Source organism: Meriones unguiculatus, chromosome 6, assembly GCF_030254825.1.
Source record: "Meriones unguiculatus strain TT.TT164.6M chromosome 6, Bangor_MerUng_6.1, whole genome shotgun sequence".
NCBI classification, from domain to species: domain Eukaryota; kingdom Metazoa; phylum Chordata; class Mammalia; order Rodentia; family Muridae; genus Meriones; species Meriones unguiculatus.
The window spans coordinates 86967334-86989329 of NC_083354.1; the positions used below are offsets into that span (position 1 = coordinate 86967334).

The 21996-nt window shown below is 37.2% G+C and overlaps 1 protein-coding gene across 1 annotated transcript in view; it reads right to left on the bottom strand.

Annotated features, from left to right (window-relative positions):
* The window catches only part of Ddx4 (DEAD-box helicase 4), a 59795-nt gene continuing 37799 nt past the window's right edge, over nucleotides 1-21996 (bottom strand). Inside the window, exons 15-21 of the mRNA XM_060386153.1 lie at nucleotides 20210-20339; nucleotides 18422-18588; nucleotides 10553-10698; nucleotides 3725-3824; nucleotides 2152-2422; nucleotides 1922-2035; nucleotides 1-1200 (exon numbers count right to left, since the gene is read on the bottom strand). Of these exons, the coding sequence (XP_060242136.1) occupies nucleotides 1114-1200; nucleotides 1922-2035; nucleotides 2152-2422; nucleotides 3725-3824; nucleotides 10553-10698; nucleotides 18422-18588; nucleotides 20210-20339 (1015 nt within the window). The 3' untranslated portion in view covers nucleotides 1-1113. The remainder of the gene's footprint in view (nucleotides 1201-1921; nucleotides 2036-2151; nucleotides 2423-3724; nucleotides 3825-10552; nucleotides 10699-18421; nucleotides 18589-20209; nucleotides 20340-21996) is intronic.

Below are 21996 nucleotides of genomic sequence, written 5' to 3' on the forward strand. Positions count from 1 at the left end.
TTTATTCTTTTTCTATATGCCCAATACATTTTTAGCCAATCTATCCTTCTTTGTATTTCTGTCCTTGGAGCTTCAAATCAACCTTAATTCCTAACTAAAAAGATCTTTAAAATTCTGTATTTTGTATTCTGAGCTTTTAAAAATTAGGATACAAGGTATTTGCATTTTGAAAGTTTACATGGATTATTTTTTAATATGTCATGGAGCAGGTAAACTCAAGGTACGTAATGAATGAAAATTACAGGATTCTTTCCCTTACTAACTGTAAAACATAAAAAAATTATGATTAAGCTGAAGTACCGCGTTTGTTGATAAGTGGGTTATTATTCTAAGACTAATTTTCATTACAACATCTTGGTATTAATGGTTGTTACACATTAATATTTGATTTGTTTAAAACTTCTTGCTCACTGCATTGATTTCACAAGATAGAAAATTTCCAAATATGAAAGCTAGGAACTGTAATATGCCACAAGAAAAATGAAAATGCTGTTGGAAAACTTAGGGGGAAATGTGTTTCATCTTTTATTTCCAAGGAAAATCTGTATATTATAAAAGCAAGCATTTGTCATACCATCAAGTACAGAGCTCACATTGCAAACTGAACTTTTTTCATTACATGTCTGATGATGTAAAAATCAAGTAACTTTGAAAGGCTTCAGCCGCCACTGTTTCATGAAAATCATGTTATCACATTGTACCAACACACCATTCTTTTAAAGGATCAAGTAGAAATTAGACCCAATTATTAACCAAGAGTATAGTATATCCTATTGCTTGTTTTATAGGACCATAAACACTATACTAAGACTTAGCACTTAGACATGAAACATGTCTTAACTTTCTGAAGAATATACTAGAAATAAACAAAACATTTAGAATGCTTTAATATTTCCAGTTAACACCATTTGTATCAGTAACTGCAATGTTGTAACTTTCAGCACTTCACATAACTAATCAATGAAGCTGGTTAATTTTCAGGGTTGGGAGTAAGAACAGACAAACAGGATATATAAGAATATCAGGCTTCACACTTCAGCTAAAAATTTAAAAATAAAAACTGTTTTTCTTCTGTGCATCAAAACTATCAGACTTGAAGTATGTTTGTTTGCTTTAATCCCATGACTCATCATCGACTGGATTGGGAGCTTGTGAAGAAGAAATCCCTGTTGTATTCAAAGTGTTCTTGCCCTGGTAATTCTTTAAAAAAAAAAAGAAAAAAAAAAAAAAAAGGAAAGAAAAATGAAAGAAACAAGTTATGACAGCCCTAATGTTGTATTATCCAGATTGATAGCAGAGACTCCCATTTTCTACCTCGGCTACCCCAAACATGTAATGAACTTGAAAAAAGGGTCCATAGAAACCTGTGATGTCTAAATTGTACAACATAACTCAAGAAAATGATTTTTCAAATTATTGAGGGTTTTTTCGTTTCTTTTATTGTTTTCCTCCTGTAGCCCTGGCTGTCCTGGACTCATTGACCACGCTGACCTCGAATTTACAGAGATCTGCCTGTGCTTCCCGAGTACTGGGATTACAGGCGTGAGCCACTATACCTAGATAAATCACTGGGTTTTAGAGAGCAGAAAAGTTAACCATATACTTCAAATAGGCATAAATATTTGATTAGAACACTCTTCTGTACCAAGATTTACTGTGAAAAACCCTGGCATTTCAGTAAGACTTGTTGGTCTACAGATCTAGCATTTTGTATTAATAATGTGGTCAAAATTAAAGCATTCTCAGAAAGTTCAGAAGAACCCAACAAATATTAGCTAAAGGAACTGGGGTGTTCAACTATAAACATATGTGTGTGTAATTAAAATGATAGTTTTAGATTAATTAAACAGCATTACTCATAGAATCAAGCACATGGTCAAAAAGTAATTAGAAATTAATTTCTTAATGCTTCTCAACTAACCTTCCTAGTGTCAACAGATGCAAACACAGTTCCTCTTGTGCTATTATTGAAGCCGGGAGGCACATATGTGCTAAAGGCAATTTCTTCTAACCATGCAGGAACATCCTGTTGAGCCTTGAGAAAATAAAAATTTCTTATGCAACATGAAAGCTCAAAACTGTGAAACATTTCTTAACAACAAAGAGCTATTCAATATTAAATATTTAAAGTTAAAAATTGTTTAAACTTACATCTGATAGTACTTTAACTAGAGGCTGTGCTAAGTGATTATCAGATTCAGTATCAAAAAAAGAAATCGCTCTGCCAGTATTTCCACAACGCCCAGTACGGCCAATTCGATGAACATATTCATCAATGGTAGAAGGAAGATCAAAATTGATAACATGCTGAACATTTTCAATATCGAGCCCTCTGGCAGCTACTGAAGTAGCAACAAGAACTGGGCACTTTCCACAGCGAAAATCTCCAAGAGCTTGCTCTCTCTCCCTCTGTTCCCGATCACTTAAAAAAAAAAAAAAGTTTGCATTAGAGCCACTTTTGAGGGATTTATTAAAATTCATCAAGCAGTATATTTTTAAAAGTAAAAATGACAGCACTTACTATTAATGCCCACTTTCCACACATCAGGTGATTTCCCCTTCCCCAGACACCACTTTATGCTCAGTCTTTCACTGGAACCACCACCCCGATTAGCAGATGGGGTAAGCAACAGCTAACAGGGCCAGAATATAAATTCTAGTAATAGAATTGTCATTTCTATTCCTGACAAAAGGACTATTACTAAAAAAAAGTTCTTAAAGTACAATTCCAGAGTTTTACACATTCAAAAATTATTTTAGATCTTCTAGTAAAACCAAAAAATTGGTGTTAGTGTGCCTCTTTCAGCATTCCAACTTAAAAAAGCCAGACATCAGAAAGATTAAATTCAGCATAAGAAACAATTTAAACCGAAGAGCCAGAGACATTAAGGACCTCTCTTGACAAGTTCCCATTCATGAAGAGTTAAGACACACTTTTAGCTTGCCTGTCCCTACCTATAAAAACAAAGTTCCAATAAAAATAAAGAAGGGCCAGGGACTCAGCCAGTAAAGGTGCTTATCTCAAGCCTATTAATTTGAATTCTATCTCTGCAACTCATGTAGAAGGAGAGAACCAATTCAGAAAAGTTGTTCTCTGACCTCCACATGCACACAGCACTGGGCACATACATAAGCATACTAAAATAATCCATATTTTTTTAAAATGATGAAGAACAACTCCTGGCTGTTAATTCAGTTCCCTGATGCAAGAAGAAAAAAAAAAAAGTTAACAGTTGAGATTGGAATCATGAATCCTAATCCTAGTACTATAATCACAAAATGACAATAACCACATATTTCTTAATGATGGACACATGGTCTGAGAAAATGGGTCACTAAGCTATTTCATTTGTGCCAACATCATAGAGTGAGTATACAGATACAAACTAAGACCCTGTCTCAACTAGGTGATATGATCTATATATGCAGTTTGTCACTGCCAACACATTTCATGTGCATGCTTTTTAAATATAAAACCAAAGTTATTTTTAAATTATTTTTATTTTATTTACAATGGTGTTTGCCTAATGCATGTCTGCGTGAAGGTGTCAAGATCCCCTTGAACCGAAGGTACAGATAGTTGTGAGTTGCCATGTGGGTGCTGAGAATTGAACCTGGGTTTTCTGGAAGAACAGCCAGTGCTTTTTGGTGCTCTTAACTGCTGAGCCATCTCTCCAGCCCCATCAAAGTTATTTTTAATAGAAAATCTTATTAATGCACTTACCCATGAATACTTGTAGTTGATATTTTTTCTTGACAAAGAAAAGTTGCAATGAAATCTGCTTTTTTCTTGGTTTCAACAAAAACCATAGTTCTTTCATCACCTATAAAACAACAAAATTATTAACATCCAAAGTACAAAATTATGCAAAAAATAAAAAATAAAAAAGGAGGAATGTTGTCTCATCCACAATTGTACTGCTAGCACCTGGACTGGAAAGAGTATTTCCTGAATGGATGAATGTCAACAAAGAGACAACTTCTTCCCTATTAGATAGATTTTTAAAAACTTTTTTTAAGCAAATATAATTAACTGCCTGTCATCTCTCAGTAGTTCTGAAAATAATCCCATCTTTCATTTCTGCCTAGATTGGTCAAGATATTTACACTACCGGCATACGACCCTGGGAGGCTAAACTCTATGTTCCAATTCAAATCCTTTCATTCCTTAATTCAATCCATTATTCAAATCCTTTCATTGCCAAAACATGAAACAAAGTTAAATGACAGCCTTATCCTGAGGCTTAACTCATTAAATAGTATTTACTTTCTAGCATAGATTACTATGCTAGATTACTAGAGATTACGGACATAAATACTTTCTGGCAGAGATTATTCTATAGAAGGGATTACTCTATAAAATGCTGACAAGGAAAGATATTAAGATATCTAAGCCTTACTACAAGGAAGAAATTTTGCTGCTCATAATCACTCTTTCCTACCTCCCTGTCAGTTCACTTCATATATTACGAGTATTTAATAGTTGCCCTGTCACTATTCTAGACACTGAGAATAAAAACAAAGCCCCTGCTCTCACTGTCAATTCACTGAGCATTAACTGTGTTAATATTTGAAACTATTGAAATGTTATGTGAGCAACAACTAGCTTCCCATTTTTATATGCTATTAGTGTTAGGAAACCTCTGATGAAGCTGTTCATCTCAAAATAAGTATTTTATTTTCCAAATTTTTCTTGGCTGGGTATTGTGAAGCACACTTGTAGGTCATAGCACTCTGGAAGTTGAGACAAGATCACCAAGAACAGACAGGCAGATGGGAGGTAGGGCTAGAAGGAAGAGAGATAATAGAGGAAGAAGAGAAAAGGGTAATACGTTTTCATAAACCAGCACAAACGAGAGCACAGCATGATGGGTCAAGCCTGTAACCCCGTCTCGTAAGAAGAGGCAGGACAATCATCACCTCACATTCCAGAACAGCCTGGTCTACACAGAAGTCTATGGCATTCGGAGCTTTATGGTAAGATTATCTCTAAAAATAAATTAAAACAAAGAAACCTGGGAAAGTGAAGATCAAAGCCTTTCAGTGCTTACTAACTCACATTTCTAGCTTTTCCTTATTATTACAACTGACGTCTTGACTTCTCATTTCTCTGCCTCAACACTGAAATTCAAACTGGAACAGAATTAGTAAACTAGAAGAATAAAGGAGGAGGCAAAGTACAGCATTAAGCAGACATCAAGGTGACCGTCCATTGGTGTGTGGGTTTTTTTTCTGGGTTTTCAGTTTGATTCTACTGATCAATCAGCCTATTTCTATGCCAGTATCATGAAGCTTTTAGTACTGCTGCTCTGTAGTGCAGCTTGAGGTCAAGGATGGAGATACTTCCGGAAGTTCTATTATTGCATTGGATTGTTTTTGCTATTTGGGTTTGTTTTGTTTTTCCATATGAAGTTTAGAATTGTTCTTTCAAAGTCTGTGAAAAACTGTGTTATTCTGATGGGGACTGCACTGAATCTATAGATGCTTTTGGTAGGATAGCCATTTTTTACTAGGTTAATCCTACCGATCCATGTGCACAGGAGATCTTCCCATTTTCTGGTATCTTCAATTTCTTTCTTCAGAGACTTGATATTCTTGTTGTATAAATCTTTGACTTCCCTTGGTTAGAGTTAGCCCTAGACACTTTATATTATTTGTGGCTACAGTGAAGTGTGTTGTTTTACTAATTTTTTTCCTCAGCCCATTTGTCATTTGAATACAGGAGGGCTACTGATTTTTTTTAATTAATCTTGTATCCAGACACAAGGAGTTTATCAGCTGTAGGAGTTCTCTGGTGGAATTTCTGGGGTCACTTATGTATTTTATCATATCATCTGCAAATAGTGGTACTTTGAGTTCTTCCTTTCCTGTTTGTATCCCTTTGATCATCTTTCGTTGTCTTACTGCTCTAGCTACAATTTCTAGTACTACATTGAATAGATATGGAGAGAGTGGGCAACCTTGTCTTGTCCCTGATTTTAGTGGGATTGCTTTGAGTTTCTCTTCATTTAGTTTGATGTTGGCTATTGGCTTGCTGTGTATAGTCTTCATTGGGTATGAAGCTTGTTTCCCTGATCTTTACAAAACCTTTATTATGAAGGGGTCAAAGGCCTTTTCTGCATCTAATAAGATGATCATGTAGAAAAATGCAAATAGATCCATATTTATCACCCTGCACAAAACTCAAGTCCAAGTGGACCAAAGACTTCAACATAAAATCTCCTAGAGGAGAAAGTAGGTAAAAGCCTTGAACTCACCGACACTAAAGACAACTTCCTGAACACAACACCAACAGCTCAGGCTCTAAGATCTACAATTAATAAATGGGACCTCTTGAAATGAAAAAGCTTCTGTAAAGCAATGGACACTATCAATAAAAACGGCAGTCTACAGATTGAGAAAAGATCTTCACCAACCCTACATCTGACAAAGGGCTAATATCCTGAATACATAAAGAACTTCAGAAATAGAATACCAACAAACCAAATAATCCAATTTAAAAAATGGGATACAGAGCTACACACAAAGAATTTTCTTTTTTCCCCTGCTTTTACATAATTTTTAACAGACATCACAATCATGGGTTTAGTGATAAAAATCAATCAGAAACATAAACACATGGTTTTGTTCTCGCCCACAAACTTCACAAATATGGGGTGGAGTACGACAACGCAAGCTTAGAAGGGATAGAGATTACATTTGCAAAATGCCTGTGGAGCCCCTATAGGAGAAATGGGTGCTGACATAGACAGGGTAACTAGGAACATTCTAGAGATGTTCTGGATGCCTCACTAGGTTTTTGTTTTTTAATTTCTTATTCCAATTTATTCACTTTGTATCCCAGCTATAGCTCCTTGCCTTATCCCTCCTAATCCCTCCCTCTCTCCCTCTCCTCTTCCCATGCCCCTTCCCCAGTCTACTGATAGGGGAGGTGGCTATTCTCCTCCCCTTCCATCTGACTCTAGCTATCTGGCCTCATCAGGACTGGCTTCATTGTCTTCCTCTTTGGACTGGTAAGGCTGCCCCACACCCCCCTATCAGGGGTGGGCAGTCAAAGGACCGCGGTCAAAGAGACAGTCCCTGTTCCCCTTATTAGGGAACTCACTTGGAAACTGAGCTTTCATGGGGTTCTTGACAGTGTACAGCTACAACAGTGTAGGGGTTCTTGCTTATCTCCATATGTGGTCCTTGGTTGGAGTATCAGTCTCAGAAAAGACCCCTGAGCCCAGATTTTTTGGCTCTATTGGTCTCCTTGTGGATCTCCTGTCCCCTCCAGGTCTTTTCTATCTCCCCCTTCTTCCATAAGATTCCCTGCACTCTGCCCAAAGTTTGGCTATCAGTCTCTGCGTCTGCTTTAACACCCTGGTGGGAGGCCCTCTGTGGTAGGCTGTCTTGTTCCTTGTTTTCACCCTCTTTCAGTGTCTATCCCATTTGCCTTTCTGAATGAGGATTGATCATCTTATCCAGGGTTCTCCTTCTTACTTAGCTTCTTTAGGTGTAGAGATTTTAGTATGATTATCCTATATTATATGTCTCACTTATACTTACTTATAAGTGAGTATATATCATGTGTGTCTTTCTGCTTCTGGGATATCTCACTCAGGATGATCTTTTCTAGTTCCTACCACTTGCCTGCAAATTTCATGATTTCCTTGTTTTTTTATTAATAATTTTAATTTTTTATATTAATTACAGGTTATTTACTTTGTATCCCAGCTGTAGCACCCCCCTCATTCCCTCCCAACCCCACCCTCCTTCCCTGTCCCTAAATCCACTGACAGAGGAGGTCCTCCTCCCCTTCCATATAACCCTAGTTTATCAGGTCTCATCAGGACTGGCTGCAATATCCTCCTCTGCGGCCTACCAAGGCTGCTCCTTCCTCGGGGGCTGGGGGTCAAAGAGCTAGCCATTGAGTTCATGTCAGAGACAGTCCCTGTTCTCCTTACTAGGGAAACCGACTTGGATGCTGAGCTGCCATGGGCTATGTCTGAGCAGGGGTTCTAAGTTATATCCATGCATGGTCCTTGGTTGGAGAATCTGTCTCAGAAAAGACCCCTGGACCCATATATATTTGATCCTTTTGGTGCTCCCATCCTCTCCAGGTCTTACTAACTCTTCCTTCTTTCACATGATTCCCTGCACTCTGCCCAAGGTTTGGTTATTGAGCCTCAGCATCTGCTTTGATACACTGCTATGTAGAGTCTTTCAGAGGCCCTCTATGGTAAGCTCCCGTCCCGTTTCTTGTTTTCTCCTACTTCCAATGTCCACCGCATTTGTCTTTCTAAGTGAGGATTAATCATCTTACCCTGTAATCTCTTTCTTGTTTATCTTCTTTAGGTGTACAGATTTCAGTATGTTTATCCTATCTTATAGGTCTAGTATCCACTTATAAGTGAGTATATAGGTTTCCTTGTTTTTAATTGCCGAGTAGTATTCCATTGTGTAATGTACCACAATTTCTGTATGCATTCCTCAATTGAGCGACATCTGGGTTGTTTCCAGCTCTTGGCTATCACGAATAAAGCTGCTACCAACATGGTTGAGCAAATGTCCTTGTTGAATACTTGAGCATATTTTGTATATATGCTCAGGAGTGCTATAGCTGGATCTTGAGGAAGCACTATTCTTACTTGTCTGAGATAGCGCCAGATTAATTTCCAAAGTGGTTGTACAAGTTTACATTCCCACCAGCCATGCAGAAGGTTTCCCCTTTCTCCCCATCCTCTCCAGCATGTATTGTCAATTGAGTTTTTGATCTTAGCCATTCTTAGGATCATTTTGATTTGTATTTCCCTGACGACTAAGGATGTTGAACATTTCTTTGATTCTCTGCCATCCAATATTCCTCTACTGAGAATTCTCTGTTTAGCTCTGTACCCCACTTTTAATTGGATTACTTGATTTGTTGCTTTTTAACTTCTTGAGTTCTTTATATATTTTGGATATTAGCCCTCTAAACACAGAATTTTCAACAAAGGAATCTTGAATGGTGGAGAAGCACTTAAAGAAATGTTCAACATCCTTAGTCATCAGGAAAATGCAAACCAAAATGACTCTGAGATTCTATCTTACATCTGTCAGAATGGCTAAGATCAAAAACTCAAGTGACAGCACATACTGGTGAGGATGTGGAGAAAAAGGAACACTGTTCCATTTCTGGTGGGAGTGCAAACTTGCACAATCATTTTAAAAATCAATCTGACACTTTCTCAGAAAACTAGGAATAGCCATATCTCAAAACCCAGCTATACCACTCCTGGGCTTTCCCCCAATGATACTTCACCATACAACAAGGACATTTGCTCAACCATGTTCATAGAAGCTGGAAACAACCACAGATTGTCCCTCAACCACAGAATGGAAAAAGAAACTGTGGTACATTTACACAATACAATACTACTCAGCAATTAAAATCATGAAATTTGCAGGAATATGGATGGAACTAGAAAAGATAATACTGAGTGAGGTAATACAGACCCAGAAAGACACACATGCTATATACTCAATTATAAGCCAGTTTTAGCCATACAGTATAGGAAACACATACTACAATGCACAGACCCCAAGAAGACAAGTCCAATGGACTTCTTAGGCTTCAGTCTGCCCACTAGATACAGGAATAGGGTATATCTCTGACAGACTATGTTGCCTGTGTTTTGATCAATTCTCCTTGATGAGACTTCCCTACAAGGCCACAGGGAAGGAAAATAAACTCAGTCCTCATGTGAATAGATAAGCTGGGGTATCTGGGTAGGCAGGGGCTTCCCTAATCTGAGGACTAGGGCAGAGGGGATATGGGAGGGTGAAACTCGAAGGTCAGGAGGAAGGGGCCTACGACAGAGATGTAAATTGAATTAATAAATTAAAAAAGATAACCATACTAATTATTTCCTGCTCAAAATAAGGTTGCTGGAAACAAACAAAATCAATCAAAATTAGATCAAAAATAATCTGAAGGCAGAAAAAAAAATTTCTCATGGGTAATATAAAAGACAGAATTAGATTTTCCAAGTTCCCTCTAGCTCCAAAACACTTTAAATCTATAAAAATGGAAAGACTCACTAGTAGGCAAGAAATGAGGAACCTGAAATACAAAATCGAGTTGTTTTTCCATTGAAGACTGGATCTTGCTATGTAGAGCCAGAGGCTGGCCTCAAACTCACAATCTGTCTGCGTTAGTTTCATGAAAGCATGACGAAGCACACATGAACTCAATAGTTACAGTTATAAAAACATGTGTTACTATGAAGCCTTTCTAATTTTCTAATATATATTAGAAATGTGTATGTAATATATATATATACACACACATACTTCTGCTAAAATAGATTTTAACAAAATATTGTTAAATTAATCTGAAATACTTTCTATATTCAACTTTTATAGAGATAAAAGTTTGTATGTAATTTATATAAAAACTAAGTAATAGTCATCTATAAAGATTTACAGAATAGGATTTATTAAAAGTTACACAAAACAATGGCAATTACACAAATAAGAATTATTTTAAAATTCAAAATCATGACAAAATAATTATATTAAAGTAAGGTACCTATATTTCGTAGAATCTCGACAAGTTTTTCTCTTTTTGAATACTGGCCAACTTGAAGAATGGTCTGCTGAACATCTCTGCATGCTCCTCCGACTTGTCCAACAGCAACAAACAAATAATTGGACTTTAAGAACTCCCCAGCCAACCTTAAAAGAAAAAAATATTACTCTAGCTTACCCTTTTCCAACTAGTGCTCATATTTTATTCCTGTTAATATCATCTCATATTAACTAGACAGCAACATGGAACAGTGGTAAATTATCATCCAAGTATTATTTTCAAAGATTAGGATAAAATGTTAAGTTTTTTGTGTGTGTGTGTCAAATTATGTACACAAAAATTTCCAGTAAATTATGTTTATTCAGTTATATAAAATGTATATATAACAATAAAAATGTGAACTATAATGCTGACTATAACAAACAGAATTTTTAGATTAAAAAGTGAACTGGAATAGTTCAATTATTAGAGTGCTCCTTTAGCATGTACAGAACGCTATGTTTGATTGCCAACACCACATAAACCATGTTATGGAGGTACATGCCTATAATCTGAGCACTCAAGAGATAGAGGCAGGATGAGCCCTAGAAGTTCAAGATCATCCTTATCCACACAGTGAGCTTGAGGCCAGCCTGGGATATACGAGACCCTGTCTCATAAAAGGGAGGAAGGGAAAGCGGGAAGGAATAACTGAAATTTAAGCCTAAAGCACAATTCTAATCTCAACACTTAGGAATAAATGTTATTGCTTGATTTGTTTTCAGAAATATTACCTGTTACTCTTCTTTAAATAAATGATTATGAATAAACCAGATTACAGGTCAATGTTTCTTTTTAATCAATTATTACAATATATTCAATTTGTACCTCAGCTGCAGCCCCCTCTCCTCCCAATCCCACCCCCTTCCTCTTTTCCCTCTATGTCCCTCTTCTAGTCCACTTATAGGGGAGGTCCTCCTCCCCTTCCATCTGACCCTAGCCTATCAGGTCTCCTCAGGACAGGTTGCACAGTCTTCCTCTGTGGCCTGGCAAGACTGCACCCCCCAGGGGAGGTGATAAGGGAGCCAGCCACTGAGTTCATGCCAGGGAAAGTCCCTGCTCCCATTACTAGGGAACCCACTTGGAGACTGAGCCTATGAGCTACACCTGTGCAGGGGTTTAAGGTCCTCTCCATGCATTGTCCTTGGTTGGAGTATCTGTTTCTGCAGGACCCCTGGCCCCAGATTATTTTTGGCTCTGCTGGTCTCCTTGTGGAGACCTGTCCCCTTTGGATCTTTCTATCTTCCCATTCTTTCATAAAATTCCATGCATTCTGCTATGAGTCTCAGCCTCTGCTTTGATACCTCCCCATCTGTAGTCTTTCAGAGGCCCTCTGTGCTAGGCTTCTGTCCTGTTCCCAGTCTTCTCCTGCTTCCAATGTCTATCATGTTTGCCTTTCTGAATGAGGACTGGGCATCTTCTCTAGGGTCTTCCTTATTGCTTAGCTTCTTTAGGTGTACAGATAAGTGAGTATATACCACATGTGTCTTTCTGTTCCTAGGATACCTCACTCAAGATGAACTTTTCTAGCTCCCACCACTTGCCTGCAAATTTCATGATTTCCTTGTTTTTAATAGCTGAGTAGTATTCCATTGTGTAAATGTACCACAATTTCTGCACACATTCCTCCATTGAGGAACATCTGGGTTGTTTCCAGCTTCTGGCTATTATGAATAGAGCTGCTATGAACATAGAGCTGCAAATGCCCTTGTTGTGTACTTGAGTATCTTTTGGATATATGTCTAGGAGAGGTATAGCTGGATCTTGAGGAAGCACTATTCCTAATTGTCTGAGAAAGCGCCAAATTGATTTCCAAAGTGGTGTACAAGTTTACATTCCCACCAGCAATGGAGGAAGGTTCCCCTTTCTCCACATTCTCTCCAGAATGTACTGTCACTTGGGTTTTTGATCTTAGCCATTCTGATGGGTGAAAGGTGAAATCTCAGGGTGGTTTTGATTTGCATCTCACTGATGACTAAGGATGTTGAACATTTCTTTAAGTGTTTCTCTGTCATTCAATATTCCTCTATTGAGAATTCTCTGTTTAGCTCTGTACCCCATTTTAAGTTGGATTACTTGGTTTATTTGTATTTAACTTAAGTTGGATATTAGCCCTCTGTAAGATATAGGGTTCAGGTCAATGTTTTTCATGTCACAATACATACATAAAGATGAGACCTAAGGGCCATGGAAGGTTGTGTAAGGTTGCCCAAAAGTTGAAAGGATCAACACTTTGACACACAATAATTTACTACCAGTATGCAACTGAATGGAGCTGCCTCACAGCATCTACAAGCACAACTATGGGGGACATTACCAATTAAGGTAGCTGAGCTTTTACGTTTAAGTAAAAGAGGTAACAGAAGCTTGTGCAGAATTATTTTCTAGTTGGTTTTTTGAGTGTCAAAAAATAGCTCAGTTAAAGATGGAGCTGGTTTCCGCCTTCCACCTTCCCGATGGTGAGTGCTCTCTGTCACGAACAACTCCATATTTGGCTAAGGCTGAGGATCTGGCTTGCTTCCATGTATGTGGACCTATCTGCATTGCCCCCGTGGCACGCCTGGGTTGGCTACCCAGAGGCTATTTAAGCTGTGGGCTGGCTTTCCCCGGGGTCCGAGGATTGTTCAATGTTCCTGAATAAACTGCATTGAAAAAAATAAAAAAATAAAAATCGGAAAAAAAAATAGCTCAGACTCAGCATACCCAAGATGTAGATAAATTACTGTTTATTTTTCTTCTTATCTATTCTCTTGCCATAAAAGCAAAACATTGCTTTTTAGTTTCCTCCAATTTTTTTTTAATTTTTGAAATTATATCATTTCCTCCTTCCTTTTCCTCCCTCCATAATCTCCCATATGCTCCTCTTCCTTTCTCCTTTTCAAATTTATGATTTCTTTTTAATTATTGTTACCTAACGCATATATGTATGTGTATACATTCATTAATAAATACAACCTAATCGCTCTATATAACGTTATTACATATTGTAATATTGTAAGCATATATTTTCTGAAGATTACTTTTTAATATACCTCCTTTAAGAGTTAACACCCTCTCTCCCAGGCAACTGAAATTCTTAGTATCTTTGACCCCTTCACTTGCTTAGGCATTTATGGTATTGAGAGCACAGAGATGAATATAGTGGTATCACCCTCAGGTAGTAAAAATATATAATTTTTTAATTCTGCATTAGAATTGTTGCCATTTACTGCACAGATATTAACTCAAAGATATGTGCAGTGCTTTCTATAGTTTCTTCCACATGAGAAATGGGCAGGAAATGGATAAAATGAAATCCATGTAGAAGCACTTTCAAAAAGTTTTAGGTTTGATCCACAGGAGCAAGTAAAGAAACTTAGATTTGAGTCATTTCATTTATCTGTCTCTCTGTCCGTCTATCCGTCCCTCTCTCCATTCATTCATTTTATATCCCAATCACAGCCCCCCCTCCTCTGATTTGAGTAATTTTTAAATAGTTGTCAATCTGAATTATTTTTCAAAAACAGAAAATTAAGGAATGTGAAAGAGGAACTACCATGATTCAAGTATTTTGGCTTTAAAATACTATGATACTTTTAGTCCATGTAAGGAAAGAGAATTAAAGAGGAAAGTAAATTCAATTATGGACTTCAACAAGAGTCACCACTAACTTGTTTGTAAGAAAAAATACTCCACCAAATAGTCTGTGGTTGACAAAAGAGATAATGTGTATAAGAATAACTTTGGGTTACAGGTAGAAGTGGAAGCCAATGGAATGAAGACTACACTGACTCAGAAATGTGAATGAGAAAAAGATTATTGATTTTAAGATGGTAAATCAGAAAACCCATGAAGCAATTACCCTCTTCTCTGAAATAATCAAAATGGTGGAGCTCACCCACTTCAAAAGGTTGTGGAAAACACTCAAGTTCAATAGTGAACAGTCGAAACCTGGAGAAACGCAGATCCTGGATAGTAACACAGAGCAAGAGTGTCTTCCACTGCAGATTGCAAAGCAGCATGGCAAAGGTCATGTCAGACATGAAAGAGGGAGAACAACTGAATGCCTCTGGCAAAGACTTTGGCATTCTACAGAAGTGCAGTCTGAATAGACAATGGCCTACAATCTGGCTCATGAAGAAGTTCCTGACACCAGATACTCTTAGTTTTAGTATATAAAAACCATTCTGAGCAGGTTTTATCTAAGCTTAAACTCTGAAAAATTTTATTCCCCTACAGTTTCCTATCTAGTAGCACTGTTTTTACACTGATTAAACAGGTTTCTGGTTGAACCTTAGTTTGGCTCTAGGAGAAGGGCTGGTTCAATATACGAAAATCCATCCCTGGAAATGGAAACCAATATATAAACAAACTGAAATTAAAAAACAAAACAAAACAAAAAAAAAAAACAACCAAACCACATCATCATCTCATTAGGTGCTAAAAAGCCTTTGACAAAATCCAACACCCCTCCATGTTAAAAGTACTGGAGAGACCAGAAACACAAGGAGCATGCCTAAACTCAATAAAGGCAACACACAGCAAGCCAATAGCCCAGCATCAAACTAAATGGAGAGAGACTAAGAGCAGGTCCACTAAAATCGGGGACAAGACAAGGTCGCCCATTATCTCTCAATCTATTCAATATAGTATTTGCTGAAGTTCTAGCTAGAGTAATAAGACAACTAAAGGAGAACAAGGAGATACAAACTGGGAAAGAAGTTAAAGCATCACTATTTGCAGATGACAGGATAATAAACTAAGTGACCCCCAAAATTCTACCAGAGAACTACTAAGGTTGATGAACACTTCCAACAAAGTGGCCAGATACAAAATTAATGCAAAAAAAAAAAATCAGTAGCCCTTCTTTAAACATGCAATAAATGAGCTGAGAAAGAAATTAGGGATACAACACCCTTCACAATAGCCACAAATATCTTTGTGTAACTCTAACCAAGCAAGCGAAAGACCTGTATGACAGAACTTCAAGTCTCTGAAGAAAGAAACTGAAGAATTTATCAGAAAAGGGAAAGATCTCTCATGCTTATGGATCACTAAGATTAACATAGTAAAATGTCTATCTTACCAAAAGCAATCTACAGATTCAATGTAATTCCCAACTCATCAAATTTCCAACACAATCCTTTAAAGATTTTAAGAGAGGAATTCTTAACTTGATTTCAAAAATAAAAAAACCCAGGATAGCAAAAACAATCCTGAACAATAAAAGAACTTCTGGAGCTATCACTACCCCAGATTTCAAGCTGTACTACAGAGCAACAAAAATAAAAACTGCATGGTATTGGCATAAAAACAGGCGGATCAATGAAAATGGATTGAAAGCCCAGAAATAAACCCACATACCAATGGACACTTGATTTTCAACAAGGAAGCCAAAACCTAGAGAAACCTTACTATTTGCCTCTTTACTAAACCAATATAATTTCTAGCTGCATTCTAAATACTTATCTTACAGATGTGGCTCTCAGTCACCACCAAAGAAGCTTCTTTATGCAGCAGGAAAAGACCATTATAGACAGACACAACTGGTCAAACTACAGAAAACTGTCCATGGGGTTTCCCAGCCCCAATTGATAAATTTACAAAATAACTCCTACAACTAAGGCTTAGGAAATATTGGGGGAAAAAACATTGGGGATTCTAAAGCCAAAGGGCTGTGTGCTGTCAAGCTCTGTACATGTCAAGGAAACTATCCCCAGCAAGTTTCAATATAGCTGCCTAAACAAGACCTCAACAATGACACCATCAGTTGACGTGCCAGTTTAGACGGGGTAACTCCAACAAGGCTCCACACCTAGATGTGTGCTTTTAATGACTGCTAAGAGAAGGAGAACGAATCTTCTCCCCAAAAAGAGTTCCTTATTAACTACCCAATCCTAAGTAGATAGCCCTAATACATACACATGTGTGTGTGAGGGGGTGGTGGGAAGAGACACAATGTGTACCTAACAGTAATAAAAAAAAGAGGCCTTGAATTTGAGAGCGAAGGAGGGAATGATGTAAACATAGTATGCATATATTAATTTTAATTATTTTTAAAAATAAAAATCAATCTAGAAACAAAATGTAAATAATTTAAAATCAAGGTCTTCTATTTATCATGTATATCCAAGGTTAATCATCAAATATAACTCATAAAAGAGCCACAAATACCACTATTGATAGTAGCATACATGAATCATTTTGGGTGGCCAACATAAAAATACTTTCCTATTTTGTAGAAAATCTGAGAAGAGACAGCAGCAGAAATATTATCTGCTAATTGGCTAGGTTAATATCTACTTCACATTATCAGCACTGGTAGGAACGAAGACACTTCATCTCAAATGTAAAATACAATACAATCATTAACAAATCACTTTTTAAAAATAAAAACTGACTCTAGAAACATGTAAATAATTTTAAATCAAGAGATCTGTTTATCCAAGGTTAATATGCAAATGACCCATAAAAAATCCTCAAGTGTCACTACTGACAGTGTGTACTACTTGTATCAGAGTAGTATACTACCTACAGCCTGCAGGCCTCCACGAACTGTGCTCTCTGTGAAAAGAGCAGCCATGGAGCACCTTGCTGTCCAACAACACAACAGGAGTCTTTACACCGCGTGCAAGCCAGCGCCTATCATCACCATTATTCCCCCAATAATCAGTACACTTGGAAAATCTGTGCTTCCTGACCTCTTCCTCTTAGATGGGGAGGAAGAGAGTTCCTAGTTCTCAAAGAGAAATGTTTCATCAGACAAACAAGCACTGCCTAGACTCTTTAAGCTCTCCGTGTCAAGTGATGGACTGGCTGGGAGAAGCTGCCGTCCTATGAAGGATGTGTCACTGCAGTCTCTGAATTCACAGAACCACAGGTCACACAGTATGATTCCCACGTATCTATCAGTAATTGGTATATGAACTTTCTCCCAAAGTCCAATTATCTTAGATCCTATACATCTAAAATTAAAAATAAGGCATAGTGCGATAACTATTTAGTAAACACTTATTACACTTATTAATTCCCAGCTATACACACACACACACACACACACACACACACACACACACACGGGGGGAGGGAGGGGAAAGAAGCTGTGATCATAATGAAAAATCAGGAATAAAAGTTGAAAAAAAATAGTGAACTTTAAAGCATATACCTACTTCTGCAGTGGATGTATAAAGTTCTTTTAAAGAAGCAATTTAAGTATCTAAAATCAGAATATTCACATTGCTTTTACTTGGTATATCGCTATGTTATTATGAGTATGTGTACATGCAGGTATGTTCTTATGTCCATACATTTGCATGTTTGTGTGTGGTTGTGCATTTGGAGGTCAGAGGTCAACCTTGTTTTCTTTTTTCCAGTCTTTTTTTAAAATTCTCTTTTTAATTTATTTTTTATTTATTTCAATTTATTCACTTTGTATCCCAGCTGTAGCCCCCTCCCTCATCTCCTAACCCCACCCTCTCTCCCTCTTCTCCTCCCATGCCCCTCCCCAGTCCACTGATAGGGGGAAGTCTCCTTGTTTTCTGAGACAGGGTTTCTTACTGAAATCTGGGACCTGATTAATAGGCTACAGGGATTTGCCTGTCTCTGCCTCCTCAGGACTGGATTAACAAGCCAGCATTGTTCATGTGTGCTGAGGGTCAAACTTAGGTCTTCATACTTATATGACAGGCACTCTACCTACCCCTAAAGTAATTAATTAATTTTGAGACAGTGTCACTATGTAACCCTGGCTGGTCTTGAACTCAGAGATTCATCTTTCTCTGTCTCCTAGTGTTGGGACCAAAGGCACACACTACCACGCACACCTTTGTTTTGGAGAAGGTAAATATTTACCTCTGGATTTCTTCTGGAAACGTTGCACTGAATAAAAGGGTTTGGCGTTGTTCCTTTGATGGCATTCCTGGACAAGAAATTAACTTCTTCATCTCTGGTCCAAAACCCATATCCAACATTCGATCAGCTTCATCCAAAACCAAGTACTTGACTTGTTTGAGACCAATCTTTAAGGATATTTTCAAAGATAAGAACAGAAAATGCATACGAGTTTACATTATGCCAAAATATGCTCCACAATTTCAACTGTTTAAAGTACTCTTAGGGGCTATTTATGTCAACTTGATATAAAAAGCTAGAATCATCCGAGAAGGGAGACTCAGTTGAAAAAATTTCTTCATCAAACTGGCCTGGGGTGCATTTTCTTTTTTATTAATAATCTACATTGGAGGGCCCAGCTCACAGCATATGATGCCACCTCTGGTCTGCTGGTCTTGTATTGCTATAATGAAGCAGAATGAGCAAGTCATAAGGAGAAAGCAAGCCAGTAACCAGCATTCCTCCATGGCCTCAGCTTCAGGTTCCTAACTCCAAATTCCTGCTATGCTTTGAGTTCCTGCCCTAATTTCCTTTAATGATGGACTGTGATATGGAACCCTTTCCTACCCAACTTAATTTTGGTCATGGTGTTTTATCACAGCAACAGAAAGCCTACCTAATACATAGAAAGACAAGGCATACAATGACGACAACTGTTAGTTTCATCATAGATAATACTGATATAGCTGATCTAAACTTTTATTAATATATAAAATACTTTATAAGTTTAAAAGATCCTAAAATATATACAGTGATACTTTATCCTAGAACTTACAGAATTACTTGAATGTTCTATTATCTCCAGTGTCTAACCTATTTGGTACTACTCATATGTAGTTTGAAACATGGATAAATGTGGAACTAATTTTTTATTTTAAAATATACATAGTCACATATATGTAATAGTTAACTTGTATACACAGCATGAATTCGTAGTGTATTATATGATGAAATCAAACTCTTTGATGTAGGAAAAAATCTAACAACAGGAAATACTGAAAAAGATATATATAATATATCTTTTATATATATATATATAATATATATTGGAGATAGGGTCTCTTTAATGTAATTCTGGCTGTCCTGAAACTACAAGTGACTTTGATACTACAAAGATGGTTAGTAAAAATCTAACATTGATTTCCCTAACTACTTTTAATAATTTTTTAAGGTACATCTATCAAAACAACCTGTTTTAAGTACCTCCTTTAGAGAACACAAAATAATCAACTACAGTTCATTAACATGAACTCTGAGCATTAAGAGATGTAATAATAACTGGGTATGAGATTTTTCCCAAATAAATATATAGCCCTAATTTTTTTTCTTAAAAGACTTAGAAAATTAACAACTTTAACAAAATTAAAATTAACATTACTACCATTCACATGCTTTAATAGAAGAGAAGGTTTCTGAAGCCCCAAAGAATATGTCTTAGAAAAGACTAATTCACCAAAACACATATGACACTATATGAAAGTATTCATTGCATTTTCTTCCATGTAAAAAAATTTACTGGAATCGGATCCAGATTCTATCCCTAACTTATCGACTAGAGATAACTAAAGACTTTTCAAATAATCTCAGGAAGTTTTTTACCCAAGTATAATATGGGAAATACTTTTTTTATTAGGATTATAGTGACAATTGTGAAAATGAATTCAAAGCACCTGCTAGAACCAAAACATGAACGGTGCCCTCTAGGAAACACATCTCTCATTCCTTTTCTATAAAGTAACTATAGCTTACCTTTTCTTTACCTATGATATCCATCAGCCTCCCTGGAGTAGCGCACAATACATTACAGCCTTGTACTATCTGTCGAATTGAATGCCCGAACTGCGTTCCCCCATATATGACGACAGCTCTTACACAAGTCCTGTAGATAAGAGAAGTGTCATTTTCTACTTGTTTGGAAATTATTTGTTTCTAACATTTTACAAAACAAGATCCATAAAGAAAAAAAACATTCAACTATCTAAAAAACGTAAATTCTGTTGAGAAAGGAAGTTTATAATGTTGAAAGCAAATAAAACAAATAGGGAAAGACTATTTTGCACTCTATCTGATTAAAGGGCTGTTAAAAACAATGAGAAATACCACTATCCACCTTCCTCTCCAGTCACTAACTCACACAAAAGAATTACAAATGACCTTTGGTGACTTTCTCCCTTTGCTGCCTGCACAGCACTCTCTAGTACTGTCAGCTGGCCAGTACCAACATCCAAATACTAACATCCATCTCTAGGTACAAACAGTTTCAAAATTTACCAAGCACACTTTTTCTTTTTGAAAATGTTTCTCTTCATTTATTCAATTTAAAGTCAGATATCAACACAGTACTAAGGATTATCAAGAAATAAATCCTAATCTATGTGTACCTAATTTTTACAAAAGGGCTACAGGGAGTGAGATTAAAGAGATTCTAATAATCATTTAAACTTTTATAAAAATAAAAGTCTGTGGTTTATAAACAATAAGCACTAAAAAACACTAAAATTCTGGTGGATAACCTGTAGATAACAGATGGATAATTCCATGCAAAAGCAAGCATTCTAAAAGTAGTTCAATTTAATAATGAATATAACAAAACAGAAGATACCAATGATAGTTCTGAGCACTGACAAACTCTTCAATGCTTCATCTTTTTTCCCCTCAACATAATATTTATAAATATTTATAAATATATATTTATCTGGAAATTTTGTACAATGTACCCCATCACACTCATTTCCCATTCCTCCCAGGTGTTTCCATCCTTGTTTCCCAATCCCCTCCCCCCAAAACCCACCAAGTCCAATTTGTGTTGCCCATATACTCATTGGGGCACGGTCAGACTCCCAGTGGCCAACCCCTTAAAGAACACTTAGTCCTTCTCCAGCCCCCTTGCCAGAAGCTATACTTTATCACAGTTTTAAAGAACTATCTTCAGTAGCTTCCTGCCTAAACTTTCTTTTGGGGGGTATAGGAATAAGGTTGTTACAGAAGCCTTCAATGTTTCTGATTCTCAGTTATGAGTCTCCAGTCACTGAGAGCACTGAAAACAAAACTTCCTTGCCCATAATAGCCAGTGGCAGCACAGATCACGCGTATCAGCATGGTCTCAACATGGACCATAGACATCAACATAGGCTGCAGGGTTAGCATGGATCATGGACATCAGCATGGCCTTCAGCAGCAGCACAGACCACAGATATCAACATGGCCTCTGGCAGCAACACAAACCATGGACATCAACCTTGGTAATGCACAGACATCAGCATGGCCTCCAGCAGGAGCACAGACTTTCAGGAGACTTAATCAAGAAAATGAACCATTCTTCATCTCAGATATCTAGTCGTTCAGAGTCAGTGTGGTTGGGCAGTATGTCCAGGAGCAGGACCTGCAGGAGCTCCAGGCTGCTGTACATCACCTTGCCCTGGGCATCGGCCACCCTGCTGGCACCCTGGCACAACCATCATGTTTGCTGGCCATAGGCAGTGCCTTACCCTGAGTTCTCCTCCCAGTCGGGCAAGCAGTAAAGCAGGCAGCAGAAG